The 27,712-nt window shown below is 26.5% G+C and overlaps 4 protein-coding genes across 4 annotated transcripts; 1 reads left to right on the forward strand and 3 right to left on the reverse strand.

The window, feature by feature from the left end:
* Position 1: 1 nt before the first annotated feature.
* Bma-snx-6 (TRAF4-associated factor 2, putative) lies at positions 2–8,846 on the reverse strand (the record flags this gene model as incomplete). Its single annotated transcript, XM_043081449.1, has 12 exons — positions 2–43; positions 686–835; positions 1,263–1,358; positions 1,692–1,769; positions 2,019–2,146; positions 6,415–6,523; positions 6,719–6,811; positions 7,169–7,292; positions 7,566–7,687; positions 7,805–7,939; positions 8,269–8,355; positions 8,709–8,846. The coding sequence occupies 12 exons, from the start codon at positions 8,844–8,846 to the stop codon at positions 2–4; spliced, it is 1,302 nt and encodes a 433-aa protein (XP_042937383.1).
* A 1,604-nt stretch (positions 8,847–10,450) lies between these two features.
* Bm10454 (uncharacterized protein) lies at positions 10,451–13,174 on the forward strand (the record flags this gene model as incomplete). The annotated part of the gene is made up of 10 exons (XM_001893806.2): positions 10,451–10,571; positions 10,749–10,876; positions 11,192–11,331; positions 11,448–11,550; positions 11,650–11,759; positions 11,858–11,942; positions 12,217–12,282; positions 12,481–12,583; positions 12,784–12,992; positions 13,058–13,174. The coding sequence occupies 10 exons, from the start codon at positions 10,451–10,453 to the stop codon at positions 13,172–13,174; spliced, it is 1,182 nt and encodes a 393-aa protein (XP_001893841.2).
* A 1,598-nt stretch (positions 13,175–14,772) lies between these two features.
* Bma-wdr-20 (uncharacterized protein) lies at positions 14,773–20,650 on the reverse strand (the record flags this gene model as incomplete). The annotated part of the gene is made up of 14 exons (XM_043081450.1): positions 14,773–14,838; positions 15,149–15,377; positions 15,513–15,649; positions 15,775–15,892; positions 16,248–16,374; positions 16,706–16,828; positions 17,088–17,210; positions 17,556–17,766; positions 18,234–18,374; positions 18,482–18,588; positions 18,763–18,896; positions 19,404–19,517; positions 19,730–19,995; positions 20,471–20,650. 14 exons carry the CDS (start codon positions 20,648–20,650, stop codon positions 14,773–14,775), a joined length of 2,076 nt encoding a protein of 691 aa, XP_042937384.1.
* A 4,302-nt stretch (positions 20,651–24,952) lies between these two features.
* On the reverse strand, positions 24,953–27,710 carry Bma-unc-23 (Uncharacterized protein; the record flags this gene model as incomplete). Its single annotated transcript, XM_043081451.1, has 5 exons — positions 24,953–25,057; positions 25,613–25,687; positions 26,291–26,439; positions 26,918–27,012; positions 27,589–27,710. 5 exons carry the CDS (start codon positions 27,708–27,710, stop codon positions 24,953–24,955), a joined length of 546 nt encoding a protein of 181 aa, XP_042937385.1.
* Between the last annotated feature and the right edge of the window lie 2 nt (positions 27,711–27,712).

Genomic DNA, 27,712 nt, shown 5'->3' on the forward strand with positions numbered 1-27,712 from the left:
ATCATTGCGTATCCAATGCTTGTTCCAATAAAGCTATTTGTGCCTGAAAATAATTCATTTACTATCGAATGTTGTATTTAAACGATAACAATCGACAATTTCAATAATTAATCAAATAGAAGCAAAAAAAAAAAAAAAACACAGAGCACTACAACAATGATCTTTTTTGCAACCACATGAATGAATAATGGAAATACAAAAAATGATTAAATCTCAGTGAAATTGACATCATCAACGGCATTAATATGGGTTTGATAGATCATTATGAAGTGAATAAAAATAGAGCATAATAAATTCAAACAACTTCAGCACTCACTCGAAATTCAATTCAACAACGGTAATTCATTTTTGCAGGAAAAAAAAATGGAATCTACTAAAATGAAAATATTGTTGAATAATTTTCACATAAATGACATCAAAAAAATGAAATCAGTAAAAGAAATACCTAATATATGAACTTATGTGAGTGAAAATAAAATTAAAAAGAAAAAAAAAAGACAGAAAACTAAGCGATATGAGGATAAGGACAATACAATATAAATAACAATTACAGAAATACTTAAATAGCAGAGAAAATTACGATCCTTTTTTAAGTATTTCACTTCCTAAAGTTAAAAATACCATACTAAGACAACAGTAAAAAAAAAAAGTTAGCTTTAAAGAGATTTTGATTTATGATTGTTACCTTAGCATGTTTAATCTGAAGATCAGCCAGATCGGTTAAATTCTTCTTGAACGCAGTCAATCGTCTCTTCTTCAAATCCAACAATTCGCCTTTTGCAACTTCACTAATATCTTCAAATTTCTTGCAAGCTTCACTTTGCTCCGCTTCCGCCTAAACAATTTTGTTAACTTGATGTTTAAAAAAATACAATCAATCATTGTAAAACTCTGTGAGAAATTTCGAATCCATTTTAATCCATGTAATGAAAAAGACTTGTATTCGAATGGTTTCAAAGAAAAGTGGATTCGAAATTCATTGATTAATTTCAAACTTTAAGAATTAAAGAAGTATTAATGAAGAATTAAATCCCAGTATATTTTACTTACAACCAGTAAAAAATGCAACAGCATATTCAGTCACATCAAATATAGATTATTCAAATTCTATTCAAACAAAGGTACGCCTTAATAATTTCATAAATAAAATAGGCCTTAAAACAAATTCTTAATGATCTTTAATCATAATAAAACCAGATTATTTTGAAAACGTTGTTATTTGACTTAATGATTCAAAAATGTTAAAAGAATATGAAAAATACCCGTGGTATATCTTTATTGCGTCCCCTAGCACGCTCTAAAGTTTTGTTTGCTCCTTCATAGTTTGCCAAACAACGCATCCTACGATACAGAAGGTCCTACAGCAAAAACAAGTAGTTCGTAAAAAATTAAAAAACAAATAATCATTAAAAGTTTAAATCATAAACACGCATTAGAGTTCTTAGAAAAGCCAAATGACTAAGTAATAATTGTAACCCATCGATGCTATTAAAATCGTATTTTTACTACAAAAAAAAAAAAATTTTAACTTTTGCCCTTAGTTGTACAACAATAATTATATCATTACAGTCAAAAATGATGCAAAAGATCAGAATTTCAAGAGAACGAATTAAAATTTTAAGCAACTTTAAAAAAATTGAAATCCTTTCAATACATATAGTTTCAACATCTAAGATCTATTAATTTATTACCTTAGCTGCATCTGTATCTTTCATATAGTATTGAAGAGTATCACCCAATTTTAATTCCTCATCAGTCGCTACTCGACTCTAAAAATATTCAGAATATTTCAGTAACCAATGCCAAAACTACCGGAATCAACTCAATTATTTAAATGATTATTTCAATTTGCTTTAATCATGTAAAGTGGAGTAAATTAGGTTAATATAATTGGTTACAAAATATAAATATATAGTTGAATTTCATAATTAGAGAAACAAATATTACAAAACAACAAGAAATACTTTCATTAGTGCTAAAGATATATGAATGTTAAAACAAGAGGTCAATCATCTCACCTCATGTTTCTTTAGTTTTTCGAAAGTGAGTGACCTTCGTACCAAATCTTTTTGCAGGTCACGATCCAACTCCTGCAGCGCCATTTTTTCAAGACATGAACCAATTCGTGCATATGAATCAGCTATGTCTGGAAAAAAATTTCAACAAAAATTTATCAAACATTTAACAGTGTTGTTTCTTACAGAAAAAGGAAGAGAATTTTCATTTTTTTTTTTTTTTTTTTCTTTTTTAGATAAAATAAATTACATCTGCGGGTTGTTAGGATAAAATGATCACACTAGGATGATAATACGATATATAATATCGATTTCTTCATCAATTCTCAGCAGTATTAAATGAGAGAATTTTAAAAGCTTTTCCTCTTTTAAATAAGATTACTCTTCTCTTATAAATAGCAATGCAAAATATATGACTATAATTCAAGCTTCTTGTACAGCAATAAAAGTAGTTCGCTCACAAAAAAATTAAAAAAAAACTCCGAATAGTTTTGATTCTTTTTCTTTCTTTTTTTTTTTTTTTTGGGAAAAAAAAAACATAAAAATGTTATTCAAAATGCTTTTAAAAAATTACAAATACTTCAGTGCATTTAAGGCCTTCGAAATTGCTAAATGTAAATGTCCAATATATAATATAAAAGCATATTTGAGAATTAATTAATAGCAACATTCTATCATCTGCTTATCATCTTACAAATCTAATTTACAATTTAAAGAATAAAATCAACCAATAGAAAGTGTTTCGTACATTATTTAACAGATGATAATTTTATGAATAAATAAGTTCCAATTGTTGAATTGCCTATTTTATGCTTACTTATCAATGAAACTTATATGACATTTTTGCACTTTTTCCTCTCTGTTCGTTTATCTATAAAATGGTGCTTACGCATTATTTTGCGTCAATTCACCATTAAATAAATACTAGGATGATAAGATAAGGAAAAAAAAAAAAGAATTCTTCATTAGATGATAGTTAAATTGTTTGATAAATCTAAAAAATCTCCTCATTTTTATTTTTCTTTTACAAAGTACCTTAAAAAAATTAAGCGAATAATACTTCTCAGAGAATTATGTATAATGATAAAATAGAGAAAAAAAAAAGTGAATACACTAGAAATGAAAAAAAAGAAAAAGTATAGAAAAAATGTAAATCGTTAAGAAATAATTCAAAGATTGCATAATAAAATAGAAAAAAAAAAAATGAGAGGTAAAAAAAATTGATGAATTATTAATTTAATAATGATAATGATATATGATGATAAAAAAATATTTTAAAAAATAGAAAAAAAAAAAAAAGAAAAATGACACACAACATCACTTCGTTTCAAAAAAAGAAAAATGAGCTATAAAAAAGTAACATAAATTGATGCACCATTTTAGAGAATAGCAATTTAAATATTATCAAATATATAATTTCCCATATTTATAAGATCATCAGAACTATTTATTATTACACAATCAAAATGAAAATGATAAAAATGTTATTATAATATTATGAATTTAAATAATGACGAAAATAACATAAATCTGAAAGAGTAATCGAAATACTCAACAAATAATACTTTTCAGAGATGAATAGTTAAGATTAAAAGACTAAATGAGAGAGAGAGAGAGAGAGAGAGAGAGGGAGAAAGAAAAGAAGTAACTGAAAAGATTGATATTTGATATTTAAAAGGTTGAAATCAACAATTTACTTGATTTTTGAAACTAGAAAATCATAAAATAAAATAAATGAAATTGATAAAATTTAACTAACTCATAAATGCATACATCAAATATATCTACCATATACTTTTCTTTCTTTCGTTTTTTTCTTTTTTTTTCTTGAACCAAGCAAGATTAATGTTACCTCGTTCTTTAAATTAATGTGTTTCTCCTCTTTCTTTCAGACTTCAAATTTCCGCAATTATTTTCTCTCTTCCTCTCTCTCTCTCTCTCTTTCTTTTTACGATCTTTACAATGCAAATACATCAATTCTACTTACAACTTCGTTCATAAAAATTAAATCATAAAAAAAAAAGAAGCAAAAGCAATACCAAAAGAATAGATGAATGAAGAGAGAGGAAGAGAAAGCAAGAGAGAAGAAGAGAAATGTTACAAAAATAAAAAGTGTAGGAGAGAAAAAAATAAAATGGTCTCGAGCATCTTTACAAAATTTGGAATGCTATAAAAAAAAGTTTGAAAATGTTCTTTCATTCTTTGTAAGAAAAAAGAAAAAGGAAAAAAAAAAAACCTCAATAAAGATCAATAATCATTAGCAAATCTTTTTTCAAAATATAAGTGAATAAACAAATATTTGTAAAGTAAACAGTATTGTTAGAAATAAGGAAGTAATTGTACAGATAACATGAATATTATTAATAATATTATTTATTAAATTTGTAGATTTCTAAAATAAAATCTAATACAAAGTTATGTTTATATTAATGATGAAACAATGAAACATCATTACTCAAACTTAAAAACTTTGTAAACCCACAAAATTATTTGCTACTTTCAATTCTACCTTAAAAAAAAAAAAAAAAAAATCTTAAGCGACAAATATAATAAGATAAATTTGGTATTAATAATAAGATGAGCTAATGTCTCAGTAAAAATGATAATGAATTTGTTCGATGAACATAGGATAGATGAAACAATGAGAACATATTTAGTACAGTAATTGTGCCTCACAGATACGCAATAATTATTCGATTAATAATTGGTGACATAATAATAAATTCTTTTTTCAAGTTGAAAAATAAATAAGCAAAATTAATTGAAATGAAAAAAAAAAAAATTTCTGCAAAAATTTTAATACAATGGATAGGAATCCAAAATGTAGAAAATAATTTAAAATATTCATGTAACAAATATCATTGGTTGCGATAATTTAAAAGAAAAAAAATTTGCAAAATTACAATGATACAAAAGAAAAAGTAAAGAAAGAAAAACAAAATGGAGTAGAAAGATTAGGAGAGAGGAAGGAAACGAAAGTAAATGATTATCACGAAGTGCATATCTGAAAAGAATTTTAGTAAATTGTTACTGAAATGATATTTTGCAAAAAAACACAGATAAAAAAAGAAACGAATGGAAGAAGAAAGGAAAGTTTTGCAAACAAATTTTTTCAAAAATAAAATACACAATTTTGTAAAATATAACCGATACTCAAATTAAATCTTCTCTACAAAGCATAAGTGATATTCGATAAATCTATTTCATTACCATCATTTTCCTTCTTTATGAACCAAAGAAAAAAAAAAATTTTTTTTTTTTTTGAGGGAAAAGAAATAAAAACGAAAGTAAAGATGAAATCAGAGAACAAATGTATAATCATAGAAAGATGAAAAAAGTTAAAGTTGCAAGACAATAAGTCTTACTTAGCCATAATTAATTTCCAAGGATAAATCTTAAATCATTTTAGGAATTTCTTTTAATATTACTTCGGAAAAAAAGATGCACAGTACAGAATTACTTCATTTATCTACAATTAATAAATATTCCTAAGAACAAAAAAAGTAAACAAAGATAGAAAAAAAAAAAAAACAATGAATCACCTCCAACTCAAAAATTTTCCTATATAAGGCAAAAAGAATGTACTATCTTTGTTTTTCAATAAATTATTAATAATTGGTATGAAAAAGTTGAAAACATCAAAACAAGCAATGATAAGCACAGTGATTAAAAGATTAAAAATAAATCAAAAGATGAGATATTAAAAGTATTTTTTTTTTTTTTTGGATACGATAGAAGTTTAATCCATTCTCTCATCTGAAAATATAATCTAAAAAAAAGAATTTTACACGATGATTGGAAAAAAAGGAAGCTAGATAACTAATAGATCAATGAGCAAATTATTCGAAAAGAATGTAATAGAACAAATTATAAGCAATATTCTGAACAAACAATTCATTGCAAATCTAAAGAAAATAAGGCTCGTCACATACTTCACATGAATGTTTAACAAGGAATAAATTAAACATCAACGATTAAAATGAATTTAAACATCATTTTTTAAATTCTTCATGAAATCGTTTCTAAGATATCTATAATTTCATGAATTTATAATTTTGGATAAACAGAACTTAAAACGTCATAATAAACTGCAAATTTTTATTTTACACACAACTGTAAGTGATAAGCACTTATTTTTGTTTAAATAATCAAATATTAATGATAATGATAAGGCCTCGGCGGATAAAATATTTCACTTTTTGAAACTTTAGAGGTTGTGAATTAGATTTTCTTTTTTACAAGTAATTTAGTAAATCAAATCAGCAAAGAGGAAAAATTTCAAGATTACATAAGTGTTAAAACGACTAATAGATTACCATAATTATTGGAGCTAACCAGAATAAAAAATGAATTAGTCGGAGATTCTATGAAAAACAAACGAATAAAACTGGAAACTAACTTTTACGAAGTCGTGAAATTCTGTCACATCTTGATGAAGCTTCCTTAACATGAGTATAATACTCAACCAAATAGTTCCGCTCATGTTCAAAGAAATCATCGACATCTTTCTACAAAAAAGAAACTATAAAATTATAATTATTCAACCATCTTTTTCCCATTACTTATCAGGCATAAAAATCGGATAGATAAGATCTGAGAAAACTACGAATCTAAACAATAATTCACTATGCATTAATACTTTTGATATGTTGAGAACCATAACATAAAAGAAATAAAACATAATATTATGCATTTTCTCCTACCTGCCCTGACAGTAATACTTCGTCGGCAGATTGTGTTAATCGTTTCCAAAACGATCCAACAAGTTCCTTTTTATTTCTTGAACGAACCGAAAGCTAAAACAAGAATACAATATAATAAACCAGTTTGTCATGTGAGTTTAAAAAAAAAAAAAAAAAGAAACATACACATATAAAAAAGTTTTGTGAACGATTTATTATCTGTTAACTGCTATCAATCATAACAATTTTATTCTTTGTGTTTTTATGCTAAATCCATCTATTAAGCGATATAAAATGTCACAGATTGATGGGAAATGTAACAGATCTTTTTCCAGTCTCAATTATCAGATGATAACAAACATTTCATCAATTTCTCATTAAATGATAGCAATTTTTATAACAGTTGTGAAATAATGAAATAATCACAAATTCATTAGGTTGAAAAAGTTCAATATTTGTAAGAACACTTACATCTTGTTCATATTCTAAGAAGATTCGGAAATTAGGATCATTCCTTAAAACCGGATGTGCCGCAAGACGACAAAGAAACACCTCATGCATGGCAACCGTCTTCTTGAATGTTGCAAGATATTCTCTGAAGCTTTGATGACTCGAGTAATTTAATAACAACTAGTTATCTTGAAAAGTAAACATCAGGTAATCGACTACGAAAAAAAAAATCTCGAAATGATTTATTATTTCTTAAGCGGCATTTATAAAAAAGAAAAAAGTATTCACCAACAAAAAAAAAACCGAAATTTTTGGAAAGAAAACAGTCTAAGTATGAAGCTTTCTTCTTTCTTCTTCATCTTTCGCTACCACTATGAATTTTAAAAGTTATTGTCAATTACACTAATGACTAGCTTACTGCTCCAATTCTTGTTTCATTTTGAGAAATTCATCTTTAGTCATCGTTGATTCACCTTCACCTAATCTTTGAAGTTTTTCACGTGATGCATCGAAATCCGGTCGTGGTGGTGCTGGAGGAATCTGCAAACAATTTCAATCATAAATAGCTAAGAAACCGCAAATAATAATAAAAAGAATAGTACGTTTTTCACAAAATATTGCTACTGTAATTTCAAATAATTTGATACTGAAACATACAATAAAACCTGCATATGCTTCATTTTCTTCTAAACATGTATGCAACCAAATAAATTCCTCATGTTCTCGTACAACGCTGACTTCATTTTTTGAAAAATCCAAAAGTGTTGTCCTTGTATGAACAGTATATTTCACCTAAATTAGCATCATCCCAGAAAAAAAAAAAGCAAAAATATATACAAAAAAGTTGATTTCAAGACTGCATTAAAATATCTAAATTTGTTTAAAAAAAAAAAAAAAAAAAAACCCTTTTTGAACAAATTTTAACAAAATATAAACAAAACAACATGAATGGTGCTTAATATACTCTTTATTTCATATATATAAGTTTTGCATATACCTAATTATTATTATATTACTGTTCACTTAAATTAATTAGATATTTGGTTCACCAATTATTATTCACTTGGAAAAAAGACATAAAGTGACAAATATAAAATGAAAATAATAAGCATAACACCTACCTTATCTTTTTCAGAAAGTGCATCCGAAATATCAACAATTAGACTATTATCTTTCGACAGATCAACATTAATTTCTTCGGTACGATGCTATTAAAAAGAAAAAATTGTTTATTTCAACTTTTATCGTTACACTACATATCAATTATATATACAGTGATTAGCACAGATGATACATGTGCTATTTTGAAGTTTCACAAATGATTTCAAATGAAATTAAGGAAAATAATTAACGACAAAATCCAAATATCATATTTTGTTGAATAAATTAGTTAATTAAATAAACAAAGCAATTTTGCCCCCAAAAAAAAATTCAAAATTACAATTATCAAAGCTATGAAAAGTATTTGGAAAAAATTTTGTAAATTTATTTTGCAAACAAAGAAATTCCAATTCTTTGTTTATTAGACAAACTGCTCATCGATGAAATAAATCAAACTTACAGTTCTTTCGTCCAAAGCATCACCATCTTCCAATGAAGTTGATGTTTCATCATTTTTTCCAACATCTTCATCACTACTTAACAAATCTAATGGATTTGCGATTGTTGTTTCACCTTTTCCATTCATAATTTCAGCCATATTATTCACCTTGTCTTTCTCACTACCTTTACAATTACGATTTCTTTCAGCAAAATTAATTTTTAATCATATTATTCATATATAAACAAGAAACCCAAATAATTAAAACCTGGACCAAATTTAAATTCAAGAGTCGAATTACTTCAAATCAAAAGTTCTTTCATGCCATTCTCAATAAAACATATGCATGTGAAGATGGATAAATTAAAACTAAAACATCAAATAAATCGCATAACATGATCGTATGAATAAATTTACAGGAACCAAAAAGAAAAAAGTGAAATTAAATGCAGTAATCTCGATGAAGTAAATTAAGTAAAGAAGTAAATCGATTAAAAAAAACCAAATGTCACACTCCATAACTGACTTCTTCGATAACATCAATCATAAGCAACATGAAACATCAACTTAGCACACTAGAACCTATCTTTTCCATTTAAAAGTTTTTGATCTTTAATTTTTAAAATTTTGCCAATTAAAAAATTTGCTGAAAATTAATAAAACAAGGCTATATTTGTAAGCATACTATAATAGTATTCTGAATAGATCAAATAATAACAGTGGAATAATTAAAAGCCTTTTTCTATCTGTTTCGTTCTCTTAAAAGAATTTTATAATTTATCGTAGACTTTTCACATCATAAATAATTCCACTCCATTTATCATAACTACGCTGATAACATGTGAGAGAACTCAGATATACAATATTGCATAAATAAAATGTATTTACTCATCTTTAAGATGAATTTTAAACATTTTGGTATCGAACTTTGACAAAACATAAATATGCAATTACTTAATTAGCAGTTTATAATGTAATCACATAGTTTAGCATTAAATTTACTAAATTAACGCATTCATATATGTCAAACGTGTTACCAAGGACTGTAAAACAATCCTAATATTTCTAATCTGAAATATTTTTGGTTAACAAATGTGAAAATCAGATAAATCATTATATTATATAAGACAATAGAAATATGTAATCCTAATAATTCTAATTTGGAATATTTTTTGCTAGCGTACGTGAAAATCAAACATGCCGTTACATTACATAGGAAAATATAAAACATATAAATGACGACGGGACGCGACGTCATGTATTTGTGCCACATTGATTTGGTCGGAATAATATTTTCAAACCTTTCTATTAAATTTTCAAATGATAATTTGAAATGAAAACAATGCTTTGTGATACTTCCATTTATCTTCTCATTCTTTTTTCTTTTTTTGTTTCTTTTGAATATCTTTTGACCTTTCTAATTTATAACCTTTACATATCATATTTTGATTATATTTTTATTATTACCTTTTCCAATCTTTTTTGTTTCTTATTTCTTTACATTTTCCACATCTTTCTATTTTACTTTCATGATCTTTTTCTCTTTAATATTCTTGTTATATTTCATTATTTTTCAGAAGTAATTTTCATTTGGTTTTACAAATTTTTAGTTTTTCACTTTTTTCTTTGTTTTTTTTTTTTTTCTTAAAAAATATTGTTTGTGTTAGAAATGAAACGATACCATACTAAAACTTTGATGGCTTTCTTAAATTTCAAGCTTATTATTGTAGAAACATTAAAAACAGAAAAACGATTGCAGGCTAATGAACATAACTGATGATTCTGATACGGACGTATACGACAAACCTAAATTTAATAGTACTGTACTGGGATTGGATGAGCGATCATATATACGAGAAGAGAGCGAAAATACCCGACAGAATGGTAATTACTTCTAGTCTTCATTTTTTTTTTTTTTTTTTTCACAATTTTAAAGTTTTCTCAATTAGTGAAAGATGTCAGATTTTTATTGATTTAATCTTGATAATTTAAATTTTCATTCAAATTTCTTTTTTATTTACAAACACTTTCACAACGCATTGTTTTTTGAAGCATTTATAGCTCTGAAATTATCTCCGATTCCGAAAGATCAAGTGCAGTTCATAGGTTCCAATTGCAGTTTATTATCGGAGCAACAACGCTTTCCTAATTCCGAAGAATGCTCGGAGCTTCAAGATTCTGACACAAAGGTTCTTTTTATATGGAATTTCTTTTTTCCAGTTATTAAATTCCAAAAACAAATTTGAGAATCTTAAATGTTTATTTTGACTACATATATAGTACGGCGAAAGGAAAGCCAAAAACAATATTATTTCGCTGTTACTTTTATCAGAAACTGTGCTATTATTCACGAATGTTGTTTTTGACGTACTTATTAACAGCTTGGTAGATTTGAATTTCATTTAAGACTTTGAAAGTTAGATAGCTTAATACTAAAATTTTTTTGGCAATTCTGTGTATAATTTTGTTTCAGGACATCCGCTTGAGGATAAAGTAATTTTCAGGTTAAAAAAATAAAGCTTAGAGAGGATGCATCGCCATCATTTATAGAACCAAATTCTAAATCTTCTGAAGCTGGTAAAGAAAATATAGAAATAACTGCTTTGGAATCCAACATTCTTTCTGAAAGATCGATTCGACTGAAGTTGGTTAAAATTTATTCATTTAATTAAAGTGATATTTCAGCAGTATATAATTCATCAGGATTTTTTCAAATTTTATTGGACCATATTTCATTGATTTGTTTCATTTTTACTTAAGGAATAATAGTACTACACGTTCTCATATAACAAATCCATTCGATAGTGATATGGGAAGCCTTTGTGCAACCACATACAGTCCAAGTCTTTTTAATAACTCTAAGGTTAGCTTTTCTTTATTTATATGGTTATTGTTTTTAAATTTTCTAAATCTTTCAAATATTTTTTTAATATTTATCAACTTTTTATTTATTTTTTTTCAGAGAAATATAGAATGTGAAACTCCAGAAAAATCATTTCGTTGGTCAATTGGACAAATGGCAGATTTTCATCCGGCGGTTATTGATGAAGCTGAATCGATGTGTCAAACACCGTTGGTTTCGTTCGTTTTGCTTTCCAAATAACATCATTTCTTTAATAAACAAATAACTCAACGAGAATCAGAAAACTGCACAATGGCATTCTTTTCAGGGATCCAGTTGAAGACGCTCAAATGAATAAAGCTATTGATAAATTTTGGGCATCCCAAAAATATGTGTTGCCATCTCCTTATTTTGTACGTTTTCTTCATGATTAATATTAGTGGAAGTTTATTCTGTATCCTCGCATCAACCAAATAGCAATTTCGCGAAACATAATGATAATTGGCATCTGATTTTATCTCATTTCGATGTGCGTAAAGTCCTCTTAAAATAACTTGCAGAATATTTCAAATAAGAATTTTTGTATTTTTATTTTATACGAAAAGAAATCAAAATAATTTGAGAGAAATGTGAGGACTTTTACATGTTATGCCATCTAGGATTGGCTTAATAAAGTCTTCATTTAAGATGAAAGGATCAGCTAAATCAGAACAAGACAGTAGTCCAAGCATGATAAGGAGATCACGAGCTTTGGTATGTTGAATTCGTATTTGTAAACTGTACATGCTGAAATATGGTATTTCTATCTGGAACATGACGATTTTATGCATAATTTTTATCAGTTATATCAAAATATGGCATGTAAGACTGGCATGTTTTATTCACATTAATATTGTTTTGAATGCTTTTTTTAGCTGTTAAAGATTCTGTTGAATGTTAGGATTTTTACAGGTGCAGGAATCTCCGCTTGCTCGGCCTGTTCAATCAGGACGATCTGTTGAAGTGCAGACTATGTTTACGTTTCCACCAAACCTTGACTTAATAGGACTTCTAGGTTGTTTATTCACAAATATATGTTAATATCTTTGAAACGAAATAAGAAAAGGAGCGCAATAATAGAGCAAATATTAGTTTTGTTATATCAGTATCATTATTTTTTACTTTATATTTAAGATTATTTTAGCGTTGAACTGTCTAACTCAACATATAACATCAGTTAATGAATTTCTGTATTTTACTTTAGGTTTTTTTTAGGCAAATGCTTTCAGTATGAAGAAGGTGAGGTGCCGATTTTTGAAGCAAACTTATCACTGAATACATTGCGTCGTAAGCTTTTCCTCGATGCATTGTCGTCTGAAATAAACACCGAAAATGAAGATGAGAGTTCGATAGCAATGACTGCCGATGACAACTACAACGACCAAGAACCGTTTGGCCATGAACGTCCAGCATGGTATCATCCAGTAAGTCTGTTGTATATTTTGTGTGAATTAATATTAGAATTTAGTATTAATCAGTTGTTGTTCAGAATGATGAGATAATATCAACAAGGAAAGTTTCATCTGATGGTATTATAAATCCAAATCAAGAGGGCGAAATCAATAATCGTTTGCTTTCTCCAGACATTTCACCAATAAAAAATTAGTTAATTTTATATATTCACCCTTTTTTTGAAATACAAATTTAAAATATTCTAGTGTTAAGAAGTTTTTAACAGATTGCTTAGGAATGTTATTTTTGCATTGTTGAAAAAGTTAATAGTTACTAAACCATTTTGCATGAACTCAGCTTATAATAGTTAAACTTTGAAGAATGCTGTCAGGCCAGGTCTTGCTGATGAAAAAACCACCAAATGTAATGCTCCTATCAGCTAAGAAGAAATCAAATGTCATGAAAAAATTAAGTATGTTTTTTGTTGTACAATTCTCCGAGATCATGAGAAAAAAAGAATAAAATTTAGGGCACGCATAAATGTGTTACTTATTAAATTCTATTTATTAAATACAGATAACTTCATTATTACTTACCAAGCAATTTGTTAAAGATTTACAAATGTTCGCATAAATTACTACTGATACAGTTTAGGTGCAGTAATACCAGCAACATGTATCAGAAACCGTATGCTTACACATTAATTTTAAATTAGCTGGTCGATTACACTACTACTATATAAAATGAAATGCCTGCAATATACTTGAAAAATTAAAATCAACTCAGAACAATGTTGTAAATGAGAAAGTGATTAAACCGTAAAAATTACAAACCAAAATTGTTTAATGGGAAAATTCGAACTTATGTGATATAATAAAATCTATCTTTCGGTAACTGCAACTTATACATCTTTCATTTTACTTAGTATCCTGCAACAACTTCTCAAATTTCATATTAACCCGTGTAGACATTCTTGACTACCAGCTTGAAATAATTCAGAGAAATTTCTGAACTGGACTAAATAACATTAGATACGCGTATTCATCAAATAGCAACTTATAAAAGTACTTTAGAAAAACGTATTTATAAAACTTCCACATGGAAAGATAGAAAATGAAGCTGAACAACCGTAAAAGTATAAGCAGTACGAAAGATGATGCTTTTCCAATTCACTATTTTCATTAAAATCAAACTAACTTTAAAATTAGAACTGAAGGAAATAATGATGAACAAATAGTCTTAGCAATAGAATATGTGAAGCACCTTTAAAATCAATCAAATTTGCCTTGAAATGATATGTTCATTATCGTTCTCGTGATGCCCCGTACTGCACCAATAAATATCACAACACTACAAAATAAGAAATCACCGAGATGAACAGCTATTAAAAAAAAAAAATTGCTTTTCAAGTTTCCAGCATTACCTGACAAAAAAAGAACAAAGAAATAGGGAATTGGCTACTGCTGTATCCTTTCAATTCTAACATTAAAATTATTTAATAATGGGAACGATAAGCAAATTTGATGAAAGTTTTTCAAAATTATGAAATGATCGAATTTCTTATGTAAAATAGTAAAAGGCCAAATTGTTGGCATCTTGAAACAAAAGAGAAAACTTATGAAAGGATTGCAGTGACAAGCATAACATATTAATACGCAATTTATCCAAATGTTAGCCTCAATTTCTTGTAGCGGACAAACACATTACTACAAAAATTAAACAAACTATGACACAAAACTAATCAATTGATAACAGAAACAATACCAATACTTCTCTAGCAAAACCCGCTTCTTGAAGACTAGATATATTAATTCAAACTACAGTTCCACTGAGATTTACTGGGATCGGTGAATTCACTGAGTGTCGCTGCATCACTGCCTTAAATTTGATTATTTTAAAGTCCTTTAATTGGCATAATTCCTTATTTTTAAAATTGAAATAATTTCATTTTACTAGCCAAGAAAAATATATCTCATTTCATATATATGCCATCTGACTGCATGCAACTTAAGCTTCATAAACACCGAAAGGTTTGATATTTACTACGACAAATAAATAGTGTGAGAAATGTAATACACAAAATTTTCAAGGTAAGCGATTGTTGGGAAAACAATCGCTGATATTTTTCGTAAAATATTAGTGGAGAAAGAAAAAAAACTTTACGGTTCAGAAAGACATTTCATAGTACCTTGCCTGGTCGAGCCCAAGTTAATATGAAACCTTCTTGACATGCAGTTACCACGCAATCTTCACGAAATATTAATCCCGTTAATCGTTCATGAGCGATTTTCTTGCAAATCAGTGGTTCAATTATAGCTATTTCTTCCATTCGTGGACATACCGGTGTTCCCAAGAATTTCGCTGAATTTTCTTTATCTTTCTCATTTGCTACAGCAGTTGAATGATTTCTGTTCCACCTATAAGAAAGTTCAGAATTTAAAAAATTTTTCTTTGTGTTTCAATTAATTTTTTTCTTTTCATATGTATTTGATAATGTGAAAGTAGCGTGTCTCATATTCTCTCTTTTTTTCGCCTTCATACATATAATTTACCTCTCATGTGAACTACCAGTCAATTTCGCAGCAAAACTAAAACCGCGTTTGTGTTTTTTCTCTTTGCCATGTGGTCGTTCTCGAATGTCAACAGTCGCAGGTTTTGCCGATTCCAAGTTTGTACACATTACCATATTCTGTACATTAAATACAATAATCGTTCCAAAAAAGAAAGAAAAAAAAAAACAAATAATTCAAATATACCCTTCCATTTTGCTAAAATTTCACTAAAAGATTTAAAATTTAAAAAAAAAAAAAGTACCTGGTCAGTTCCAATTGAAATAACAGTTGATGTACGATGGGTGGGTGCTGTCTGTCTCAACACACTTTCCGTTAAATCCCATAAACATAGCTGCGTATCATGACCCACTGAACCAATTCTAAAAACATAAATATGGTATAAATTGTTAATACATATGAAAAACAATAAATATACGAAACTATTTAAAAACAAAAACCAAAAAAGAAACATTTGTGGAATCAATGAATCACTAATAAATTCACATTTTTTATAGATAAGTTGTAGGCTTTTTGGCATTCTGTCAATCAGTAAGATAGTTTTTACCTTACTTTTACTCTAACAAGATACCTGATTACAACAAATAATAAGCTATTGCAGTAAGCTTCTTAGAATCAAATCTCACATAATCCAATCAACTACGGATTAAGTAAAACATTTAAAAGATAAAGCCGAGTCTTTCGGGTTCTGTCCGGAATGAAAATGCATAGATGAACCTGTAAGTAACACCCATATTGGTATAAGCGCCACCGGTTACAGATAACAAAGAAAGAGAATCTTTCCGTGGTTGTGTTTGAACATTTGACTGCATTCCGCCTCGAACATTTGGCACCGAATTACCATCTGAAATATTCCTATTCATACCTAATTATTTTTACTATACACTGAATAAGCAACAGCAACTAAGCACATCGCTAAACTTGAAGTTAAACAATAACAAAACTGAAGTCAAAAAGTTCTAACAGAACTCTTCTGCAAAAAAAAAAAATCAATGCGCTAAAACTAAGAGTATTTATTAATACCACTGTATGTTTTATTACTCATAGCAATCATTGCAACTATTTTTTCAATTAATATTTTTTATCACACACTGATATTCTTCTTTCCGTTAAAATATTTAAAGTAATGTTTTAGGAAACAAATTCGTAATTAAAAACCGTTTGGAAAAACGAACTCGAATTTTTAAACGAAGATAATGGAACAGAGGTTGAAGTTGACTGCAGATCACCAAGAGATGATGGTCCATTGAACTGTACATTATTGATAAGTATACGATTTACTGACTGTGGAGCTGAACCTATTAAAACAGAATTTTTGGAATGTGTGATGAAGGATAATAGTGGTTAGACCTGTTGAAAAAGCAGTAATAAATATTTGTGAAACATTTAGAAAATATATTTTCATACAAAACTTGTAAAAGAGATGAACTTTTATGAAGAAGGTATCTTTTTTAACATCCAAAGCACTGATCCAATTAAAACCACATCAAGGATGCTTACTTCCAATATAATTTGCAAAATGTTTAAATCTCAGCACTTTTAAAGAAAGTAACAAACTTTTGAATAGCACATCATTGCTATTTAAATTTGATGGTTGCAAATCTTCTTCGGAACCAAGATCAACTGGAATACCTGAGTGACCGACGGTATCTGATCCACATGACGTATAAGGATCGAAAGCTACCTAAAATTAAAGTATTTAAAATCAAGCAAAATGTACTACAATCTCCTCTATGAGAACGTAATTTAAGTAACTAATCAAAAATCCGCAGTTCCATCACAGAATCAAAAACTTTCAGCTGGAGTTATTGATATTTCAAAAAAAAAAAAACTAAAAAAGAAAAATTATGGTGTATTTTTAAATGCTTAAAAACTTCAAAATATAGTTCTAACTTTAAAAGTTTCAAAATTACTTCATTTTCTTCAGTTATCAAAAACTCAGGAATTTTTCAGATAAAATTATGGCATTTTTTTCTTCTTTTTTACTGCTTCACATGTTTAAGATAAATGGAGAAAATGAGCAACCTACTTTAGAAATCCAACTTCTATGTCCTTGACCTCGACAAACAACTCGCTTCTCAACAACCGAGTAAACAGTTATCAAATCATCTTCACCGCCAGTAACAATGTATCGTGCATCGGGACTCCATGCTAGACAAAGTAATCCACCAAAATAGGATTTCATATAAGCCAGTAATTCCATTGTATGGTAATTGAAAATTCTCAAAAAACCATCCTAAAAAAATAAAATTAATGGAAAAATATTTTTTTTTATTAAATCTTAAAATTAGCGCACAATTATGAAGTGATCAGTGACATACAAATTCTAGGCTCGCATGTATAGTATCATATCAGTACGAAGATTTTACTGCGAAGATATATCAAATATTCATGATAGAATGTATACAGATCAAATACAATGCAGATAAAACAACTAAGCTCAAGTGAATGTGGTTCTAAATAAGTATATCATAACTTCTGACTTTGAGCTAATTTGTATGAATTATTAAATCCGGTCTTAAATAATAATTCCTTCTTCTTTTAACTAAGTGATTTTGTTTCGTAATGCAGATATGTTTTAAGTTCTTGGCTTTCACAGGTGAAGAAAATAACGGAAAAGACGAAGTAAATTAATACGATAGAAATATGAAAACAGCAAATGTGAATTAATTGCAATCTTTTTATTTAATAGTTACTGCTTACCTGACTGACTGTAGCAAGCAATTTGGTATCGTCACTGGGAGAGAATGCAAATTCATGAAGCGTACCACTTCCAACTGCCCAACGATAAACTGGATTTCTTGACGTTTTGGTTTTACAAGTATAAATTGTATATCCATCTCCCTAAAAGTGTAAAGTTAACGTATTTATTGAACTGCTTGATTCCATTGTCTATTGAAATTAGTTTCCACTCTGAGTGGGTTAAGTTTGAGAAAATATTGAAAATTTACCTGCTTGAAAATCTGATAAACAGGAGGTGATGGATTGCAAGGTAAATTCTCGTTGTACAAATATGCATTACCACTGGAATGCGATGCCAGAAAACATTGCTGTTGACCTGCAATTGTCTTTTGAATGCAAACATATGACATGGAGGTCTGAAATAGCTGGTTTTAAGAGCCGCAGCAACCATAAATTTAAAGACACATTTCCAAAAATTAACTAAGAAGTATAATCCTGGCAAAAATTTTTTTTCTTTTGAATTTCGATTTGAATAACAAAAATAGCTCACCGGGGATCCACTTCAAACAAGTTACTGCGGTTTTGTCAATTAATCTATCTTCATTATATAGCCGACTGATTTGTAAATCGTTCCGAAATGGATCAATAAGCTGAATTTGTCCAGCAGAGAAACCGATAATCAAGCTGATAATTATCATTGCTATTATTTCTTTTTTTTTTTTGCATCTTTTTACTTGTTAGTTATCCCAAGTCATTCAAAAAAAAAAAAAGAACGAAAGACAAATTATTTTATAAGAATGTAGAGAATAAAAGAAATTATTTATAATAGTTGCTATTTTTTTTTCTTAAATTATTTATAAGACCTCATCATTTCATTTTTCTAAGAAATAGCATGGATAAATCCAATACAAACACAGCAAGATTATCTTTACCCCATTACGGAATTTTTGCCTCCAAAATATGTTTCGTAATCCGAACTCGTAACCAATTTACTATGCTATTCTTGTGCTATTTCCAAAACAGAGTGAGGTACATAGGATATAAAAAAAATGATAATACTACCCGCTTATTATATTATATTTCGCTTATTATATAATAATGTATAATCGTTGGTTTTAAATAAGATTGTTGAAAACAACCTGAAATACATCGAATGTTGCTTAATTTAAAAGCAAGAGATATTAAAAGAACCTGCATGAAGTCGTGGTAGCGGTTTCTTGATTAAAATCATGCGATGTAGGATAAGTACCTTTATATACTCGCTTATCAATTGGCTTATTCAAATCGACAGCACTTTGAACACCTCTGAAATAATTAACCTATGTGTGGCTTATAATAACGATTATTCAGTACTCAATAAAATTTGGAATAATTTACGAAGTCAAGGAAATCAATGGATTTTCTTATAAGTCAAACCTCTAAATGCCTTCCCTAAGACAAGGTGTAAAGGAAATCCAATAGAATTTTTTGATAACCTTAACAATAAAAATATCGAAATTAAATTACTTAAAACGTACCGATAAACAAAAACATATAATTCACGGCCAACATTGAAGCATATCCGATCGTTACTGGTACTAACATCAGATTCCGAATAAGCAGGAGAATCACTTTCATCCAAATTATGTTCCAAATCCGTATCTAACACCAAATTGCGCAATGTTGGTATGCTACCGTTCAACATCATATTTTCAATAGATTCGTGTTGTTGTGAAGTAGATGCCGTCGGACGAATGGTTAGAAAGGATACCCGAACAGGTGCGTTACCAACATTATTACCACCCTGATGACAGAAATTATTGAATTTCGATTTTCCCAAAGTAACAGTTATAATGACTTATCTAACAATGTACATTCAGTCATAAGATCCTCAAGCAACCAATAATTGAAGAGTAATGTGATATGAAATTAAACATAATTAATGTTTCTCAATCTGTGGTATCATCACAAATGAAAAAAAAAAAAAATCCCATGTACGAAATGTATAACCAGTAAGAATCAAAAAATTTATCCAGTTATTTTTTTTAAAGAAAAACTGAAGCAAACTCATGCCCCGATGCTCCTATATGAGAAGTGTTAAAGTTAACAGAAAGGAAGCTAAAACTCCAGAAGTTTTCTTCCCAGAATTTTCTAACAACTCTATTTTTGCCCTTTTTAAATGTTCATATAAAATGAACATAGCTCTTACAGTGAATTTCCGTAATAAATTTCCATATCATTTATAACTCTTGAAATTCAATTTAGCAAAAAAAAAAAACCTGGTTTAACGCGACGCGATTTGGCCGTGAATATTCGGAAAGAGTCATTTGTCTATAAACACCTTCACGTGTGATGAAATGAGTTTTCAAATCCTCTTTGGTCGTACTCAATTGTTGAACGGATGATGAGTCAAGCGCGCTCCCGGCGGCTAACTGACTGCTCGTATTCATTGCATACATACATCAAATTTTTGCAATCTTTTGAGTCCTGTAATTAGAAATACTCAAATTAAAACATTAATGTGAATTTAATTTATTTAGAAAAATGTTTAAAAAACAGGACTATGTCTCAAGAGTTAGTATATACAATATTAGGATTTGATAAACTAATTTGGTACAGGAATGATAATTAATCAATAAGCATTAATTTGAAGCCCATACTAGCAAAAAATAAATGCAGAAGAGCTAAACAAACAAAAAAGATATTCAAAATATAGTAAACAAAGTACGCCGCTGAGTGGAACCAAAATATATTTTGAAATTTTTCTATAATTATTTTTTAATTTTTCCTATGAAAAATTTCAATTTTTACCCGCACTTGCCAAGCAAACATCAACAAAAATGGGTAACGAATAAAACTGATTTTTCTACCACCACTTTTTACAAAACATCAATTATAATTATAACAATAATAACGTTAACAACAATCATACTTATTAAATTTAATTATCCATTCAAGTTATCAGCAATCACTCTTATTCCATCCACTCTTTTGTTTCACCTCATGCAGTCATTCTAATTTAATTATGATTAAAAAAACAAAAAACAAAAATCTGAAAAAAGAAACAAATAAGAAAATGAAACTAACGATAAAATAACTGATATATAAGCGTTGTTGTTCATGAAGCACCATAACGATCCCGCATTTCATAGAAACATTCCACTGCTCTTCAAACAATTATCCATTTGATGCTGAGACCCTTCTTCTCTTCTCCTGTTTATGTTTTCTATTTGCTATCACAATGCTGCTGTACCATCAGTTGTTGCCTTTTAATACTTATAAATGTGCTATTTTCATCCCAGTCTAATTCCCTGTCTCGAAGTAGTCGTAGTTGCATCAAAAAGCTAAAACATACACACAAAAGACCATTAACGAACCTTATTCCAATTAAATTTAACCAATATTTCACCAATTCTATCGATGATTATTATATTATAATAATTTCAAACAGTTTGCTTTTCTTTCTCTATTTTCGTGTCCTCATTTTCATTTCACAATCAAATGTTGCAAAATTCGAAAAAAAAAAAAAAAAAAAGTAAAGGAGTGAAACAAAAATAGAAATTGACTATTTGAAAAGAGCTACACGAAATGAAGAATACTGTGATAAAGTTGAAAAATAATCTTCAAAAAATAGAATCAAGGACTCAATCGCACATTAAAAGTTTAAACAAATTTTTCATTTTTACATTTACGTCAACTAAAATATGCATGCATTTGAAAATAGAAATTCCATAAATATCGAAAAAATAATTTTAACTTAACATTCTTAACACGGCAATTTTTAGTTTTTGCATCTTTTTCATTTTAGTTTGATGAAACTTTCACACAGTAAATAAAAAAATAACTTCATTTATATTTCAAAAAATGGAAAAACTGTTCCAAATTTCCCAACATGTAAAATTAAAATTGACAATGAAAGAAAAAAGTATTTTTAAATTTCAGAAACTAAATTTTAGAAAGAAAAAAATATATTTTAACTATAAGTGTTTCAATAATTTGCAAATAAGCATGTTCCTCATAATTATGGATAAGAAACTTATTGACACTATCAATTTTGGTGTCTTTATCACAAAATATTTATGATATGACAATAGAAAAATAAGATAAGTTATTAACAAAAATTTACCCACGAATAATTTGCTACTAATAAGAATATAAATGATATCTGCCCATCAATAATTTGCCAATAAGAATATAAATGATATTTACCCGTGAATAAATTGACAATAATAAGGAGATAAATGCGATAACCCTAACATAAGAACGACCTTAATCAATAAACTGACTTCAAGTAAGTACCACCAATTAAGTCATCGCTACAAACATACAACAAACCAAAACAATTATGAAATTTGCAATCCCATTAAAGATTTATTTGCAGTTAAAAAGAGATTTGTTGTTCTTTTTTTTGTTGTTTACTTATTTTTAGGTAATATTTAACTTTGTCTAATTTAGCTATGAAAGCTGACTTCAAGTAAGTACCACCAATTTAATTATCTTTTATGCATTCCATACAACGTTTTGTTTTTTGATGTAAAGAGAAAGTCATATTTGCAAAGGTAAATTGAATTTAATTACTATTACGCGATATATCTTAAGTTGACTCATTGATTAATTATGCAAACAGATAAACGATGAATGCCCTTAACAGTCATTATTCTTTTATATTTACGTCATTTTTACTTGACGTACACGTCGATTTTGTGTAACAAAAAAATGATGCGTGTATCATTTATGCGGCCTAACAGTTACGAACGTCAATTTTGGGTAATAAATGAATGGTACGTGCACCATTTATGCTTGACGCAACAGTCACGCACGTCTATTTTGCGTAATAATTGAGTGGTCCGTGTATCGGTTGTGCTTAAAAAATAACTTATGATTGCGATATTTTGTGTGTAAAGGTTTGTATTAATTATATTTCATGTATAAAATGGCGTATTTAAACGCATTTAAGTAATTGTCAATGACGTATGCCAGTGATATTTTTACACATAAATAACGTACGTTAAAAAAATGCGTTATACCGATTAAAACGTAATATTTTTTCTCGACTATTTTAATCAAATTTCAGCGTATTAAGTGGAATAATTCAGCGATATAAATGATTTGTCACATTTCATTAATCAAAATGAAAAAAAAAAGTGGAAAATGTAATTGATAATAATTTTTATGCATTTTTCATTTTTCATTTTAAAACATAAAAAGTGAATTATCAAAAATAAAAAAAAAAAAAAAAAATTAATATCCTATAATCAATATAGCTATTAAAATTATGAAATTTAACATTTCAACAATATTTGCATATTATTTCTCTTCGTTTCCTTCAATCAAAAATTTTATTGAACAATTTTTTATTCAATAATTGCTTGCGATAATAATCTTTCATATTTATTTATTTATCTTTCATATCGATTTATTTATTTTTTTTTTTATTTTTTGTTCTAATCATATATTCTATCCACTTTACAATTAGTTAATTCTTTCCAAACTTAAATTTATTCTTTACCCTATGAAAATACTAATTATTGCAAATTATAGTTTCATCATTCATTACTGTGTATAGATTTTACTGAATATATAGAAAAAAGTGGGAAAAAAAAATTTGTTTCAAAATAAAAAAATGGAAAAAATAGAAAGTAAAAATTTATTGGCATAAATTTTTTTTTTTTTTTTCAAATCGATAATGTCTATCATTCATTTATCGGATTGAAATGAATACCAATGGAATAAAAACTGTGAATGTTTGTTTGAAATGGATAAAAAGTAAGATAAATTATTAAATTTTCTAAAATCTTTTCTTTATTTCTCTCTCCTTTTTTTTTTTGAATAAAAAATAATTCTTATCATTTATCATTTTTTTTTTTTTTTTTAATATCATAGTAATTAATAAATGAATATCTGTTGATTTATTCGAATCTTTTTTTTTTTTTTGTTTAAAATTTTAAAATACATTTCATTTTTTTTTTTTTTTAAACTAAATTATTTCTTCTTTCTTTCTTTCGCCTATTATCAAATGACAGTAACAGAAAATGTCACATAAAATATGAGCAAAAGATAGTTATATTTGTGAATTAAACAATTTTAAAATGAATGCAAAATAATATTTTTCAATACTGCTTCATTAATCTTTCATTAATCTTTTTTTTCTTTTCTTTTCTTTTTTTTGTTGGTTACAAACATTCCAATTAATTTTTTAAATTTTGATAAGAAAAAATTTATTTAAATGATTTTTAACAAAACGAATAAATAACACTTAAGGAAGAGAAACAAAAAAGAAAAAAACATTTAATTAATAACATAAATTACTATTATTTAATGCATATTACTTTCTCTCTTTTACATTCATTTATTGAGCACTTAAATTTATTAAAATATGCTAATTAATTTGGATAATTATTTCAAATGTAACATTAAGCATTAAATTATCAATATATTTTACTAATAAAAACTATGATTATAAAATCTAATTAATATTTCAATGTTTTTTATCATTTTATTTTTTTTTTTTTTTACTATCATTTTTATTTTTGAAGTATTAATTATTAAAAATTATATGAAAAGTTTTGATTTTTATTTGATAATTTCAATGTTTTTAATTTCAAAAATATTCATATTTATAAGTTTAAAAAAGGCATTGGAAATTGAATTTTCGTACTGAAAGAGAAAAAAAAAAAAAAAAAAAAAAACTATAAGAGAATGACAAATAAAAATAATAAACGCATGAACACAATTTTTAATTTTAAATTTAAAATTAAAATTTAAAATTCAGCAGCACTGTAGCGTTGAGCACGTTCGATCTGACTGATCAAAATAGCTAAACGACGACGTATTTTCTTCTGATCATCTGCTGTACACTCGATAACCTATAAATAATATTATATATGAAAAAAAAAAAAAAGTATAACAATCAATAATTTTAATTTTTATTTTTGCTAATTCTGAATGAAATTCAAAAATTTATTAATCTTTTTTTTTTTTTTTTTTTTTTTTTTTTTTTTCAAACCATTCATAATTTTATTTCTAAATTATAAAATTATAATATTTTTAAAATATTTTTTTAGCTCTTTTTACATTTATATTATTTATCAAAATTATTAAAAGCTATAAAAATTTTATAATCGTATGATTTAATATCAGTGACATTATATTTATATTTGTTTAATTAATTTCAATTATATTATTTTAAATGAAATTTTTTTTTTGTAAATTAAAATAATAAATTTAATAAGAATGGATGTGGAAAAAAGCAGGAATGTTTTATTGGATTAATATTTTAATTACAGACAATGTAAATTATTATACATTAAAAATTAAGGAATTAAAAAAATTTTTTAAAAATTAGGGAATTAAAAAAATTTTTTTAAAAATTAAGGAATTAAAAAAATTTTTTTAAAAATTAAGGAATTAAAAAAATTTACCTGAGTTTGAAATCGTTGATCAATTGGTCCATCAGGTAAATCAGGTGAGCAAGCATTGAGAAAGCGCTTCATTGCCTATAAAAAAACGAGTAAAAAAATCATAAAAAAAAATAAATTTATTTTTTTAAAAGAATTTTTTGTAACTTTTGCAAAAATATTTTGTGCTTAACTTTTAATATACATTTTATTAAAAACTAAAGGAAATAAAATTAATTAGAAATAACATAGAAACATTTTTTGTTAAGCGCAAAAAATGTTACTAACTGACAAACGGATAAAATTTTATAATAATAAATTTAATTATAAATAAGTTTAATTATGAATAAACAAAAATTAATAATTTTATTAATAGATGACAATAATTAATTATGAATGAATGAGAAAAAAAAATTAACTACAAATGAGATTAATCAATTAATTCGAATAACTTTAATTATTAAAAAAAAAAAAAAACAGTTAATTGTTAACTTAAATTTTAGGTACGAATAATTAATTGATGAGAATTCATTTCAATTTCAAATAAAAAAATAAGTTAATATGAAAAGGTTTAATTGTAAATACAAATAATTATTACAAGTTATTTCTTTTTTTTTTTTTTTTTCAGGCGCAAATTATCATTAAAAAAAAAGAAAAAAAAAAAATTAATAAAAATCTTTTTTGTATATTATACGTACATACCTCTTTTGCATTATTTAAATCATCTTTCATTTTATTCATTGCTGCTTCAATCAAATTATTAACATTTGTAAGCGCTTTTGTCTGTTCCGCATTACGCGGCGTATTTACCACTACTTCGACAGTCTTACAACGATTTAATAAGCGACTAGCTGTTGCGCTAATGTCATCACGATCACCCAAAATTTGCATAAATGATAATATGTTTGTAAGGATGAGAAGAAAAAATTTTTCCTTATTATTCATCAAAAATTATTTCAATTTTAATATTTAAATAAATGACTATTTTGATTTACTAAGACATATTTGATAAAAGTAGAATAGATGAATAAGAATTAATTAGAATTGAAATTATTATCTTTTCCAAATATTCTCTTTATATTAATCACTTTTAAAATTTTAATAATTTATTGTAAGAAAAAAAAGAAAGAAAAATTATAAAATTCTAATTTGCAATTTACAAATTTATTTCAATTAATTTATCGTTTTTTTTTTTTTTTTTCTAATTTTAATAGTTGTTAATTTATTCTAATTTATAATCTATTCATTAATTTGAATTAATTTTAGAGGAAAAAGAGGAAACAAATATTTTTTGTCATTTTTTTATACGAAAATAATAATTTTGTTTACCTTGTCCTAAGCGTAACAATTCAGAATCTAAATTAACATTTCCAAGCATATTAATTAATGATTCTTTTTCTTGTTCCAATTGTCCAGCTGATTCTCTGTAATAATTTTTGAAATTAATAAAAGGAAAAAAAAAAGAAATTTTTAATAAAAAACTAAATTTTCAAATTATTTTTGAAAAATTTTAAAACATCTCGTTTTTTTTAAATAATTAAAATTTATTAAATTAATAAAAAAATTTTTTTTTTCTTTACTATTATTCTCATTAATTTTTCACTGATGCAAAAAAAAAAAAAAAAAAAAAAAACGAAAACTCTTTTCAATTATTCTTCAATGATTTTTATATATTTCAATTAAATTTACATTTTAATTATTTTAATTCTATCTTTCAATTTTATGAAATAAAAAAGTATTCTTTTGTTTTGTTTTGTTTTATTTGATTGTTCTAATATAATGATTAAATACAAAATTAAACATATTAAATTTTATTCCCATAAACAAACAAATTTTATAGCATCAACCAATTAATTAATTAATTTAATTTTAAAAGTATTCTTGCCGATTTGTTAAACTTAAGTTAATTAATTAATTCCTACCACCAATTATAATTATTTAATTAATTAATGCCTATTTAAACATTAGACAAAAAAAAAAAAAAAGATGAAAAATGCTACCTTAGCTGTTCTACTCGCTTTTCCACTTGATCTAGCATTCCGATCATTCTTTCATTAAAATCATCAACGGATGTTTTCCGGATTAACTGTACCGGAACGGTACGTGAATTATTAGAATTCATTA

The sequence above is a fragment of the Brugia malayi genome (assembly GCF_000002995.4).
Source record: "Brugia malayi strain FR3 genome assembly, contig: Bm_v4_Chr4_scaffold_001, whole genome shotgun sequence".
In the NCBI taxonomy this organism is placed as follows: Eukaryota; Metazoa; Nematoda; class Chromadorea; order Rhabditida; family Onchocercidae; genus Brugia; species Brugia malayi.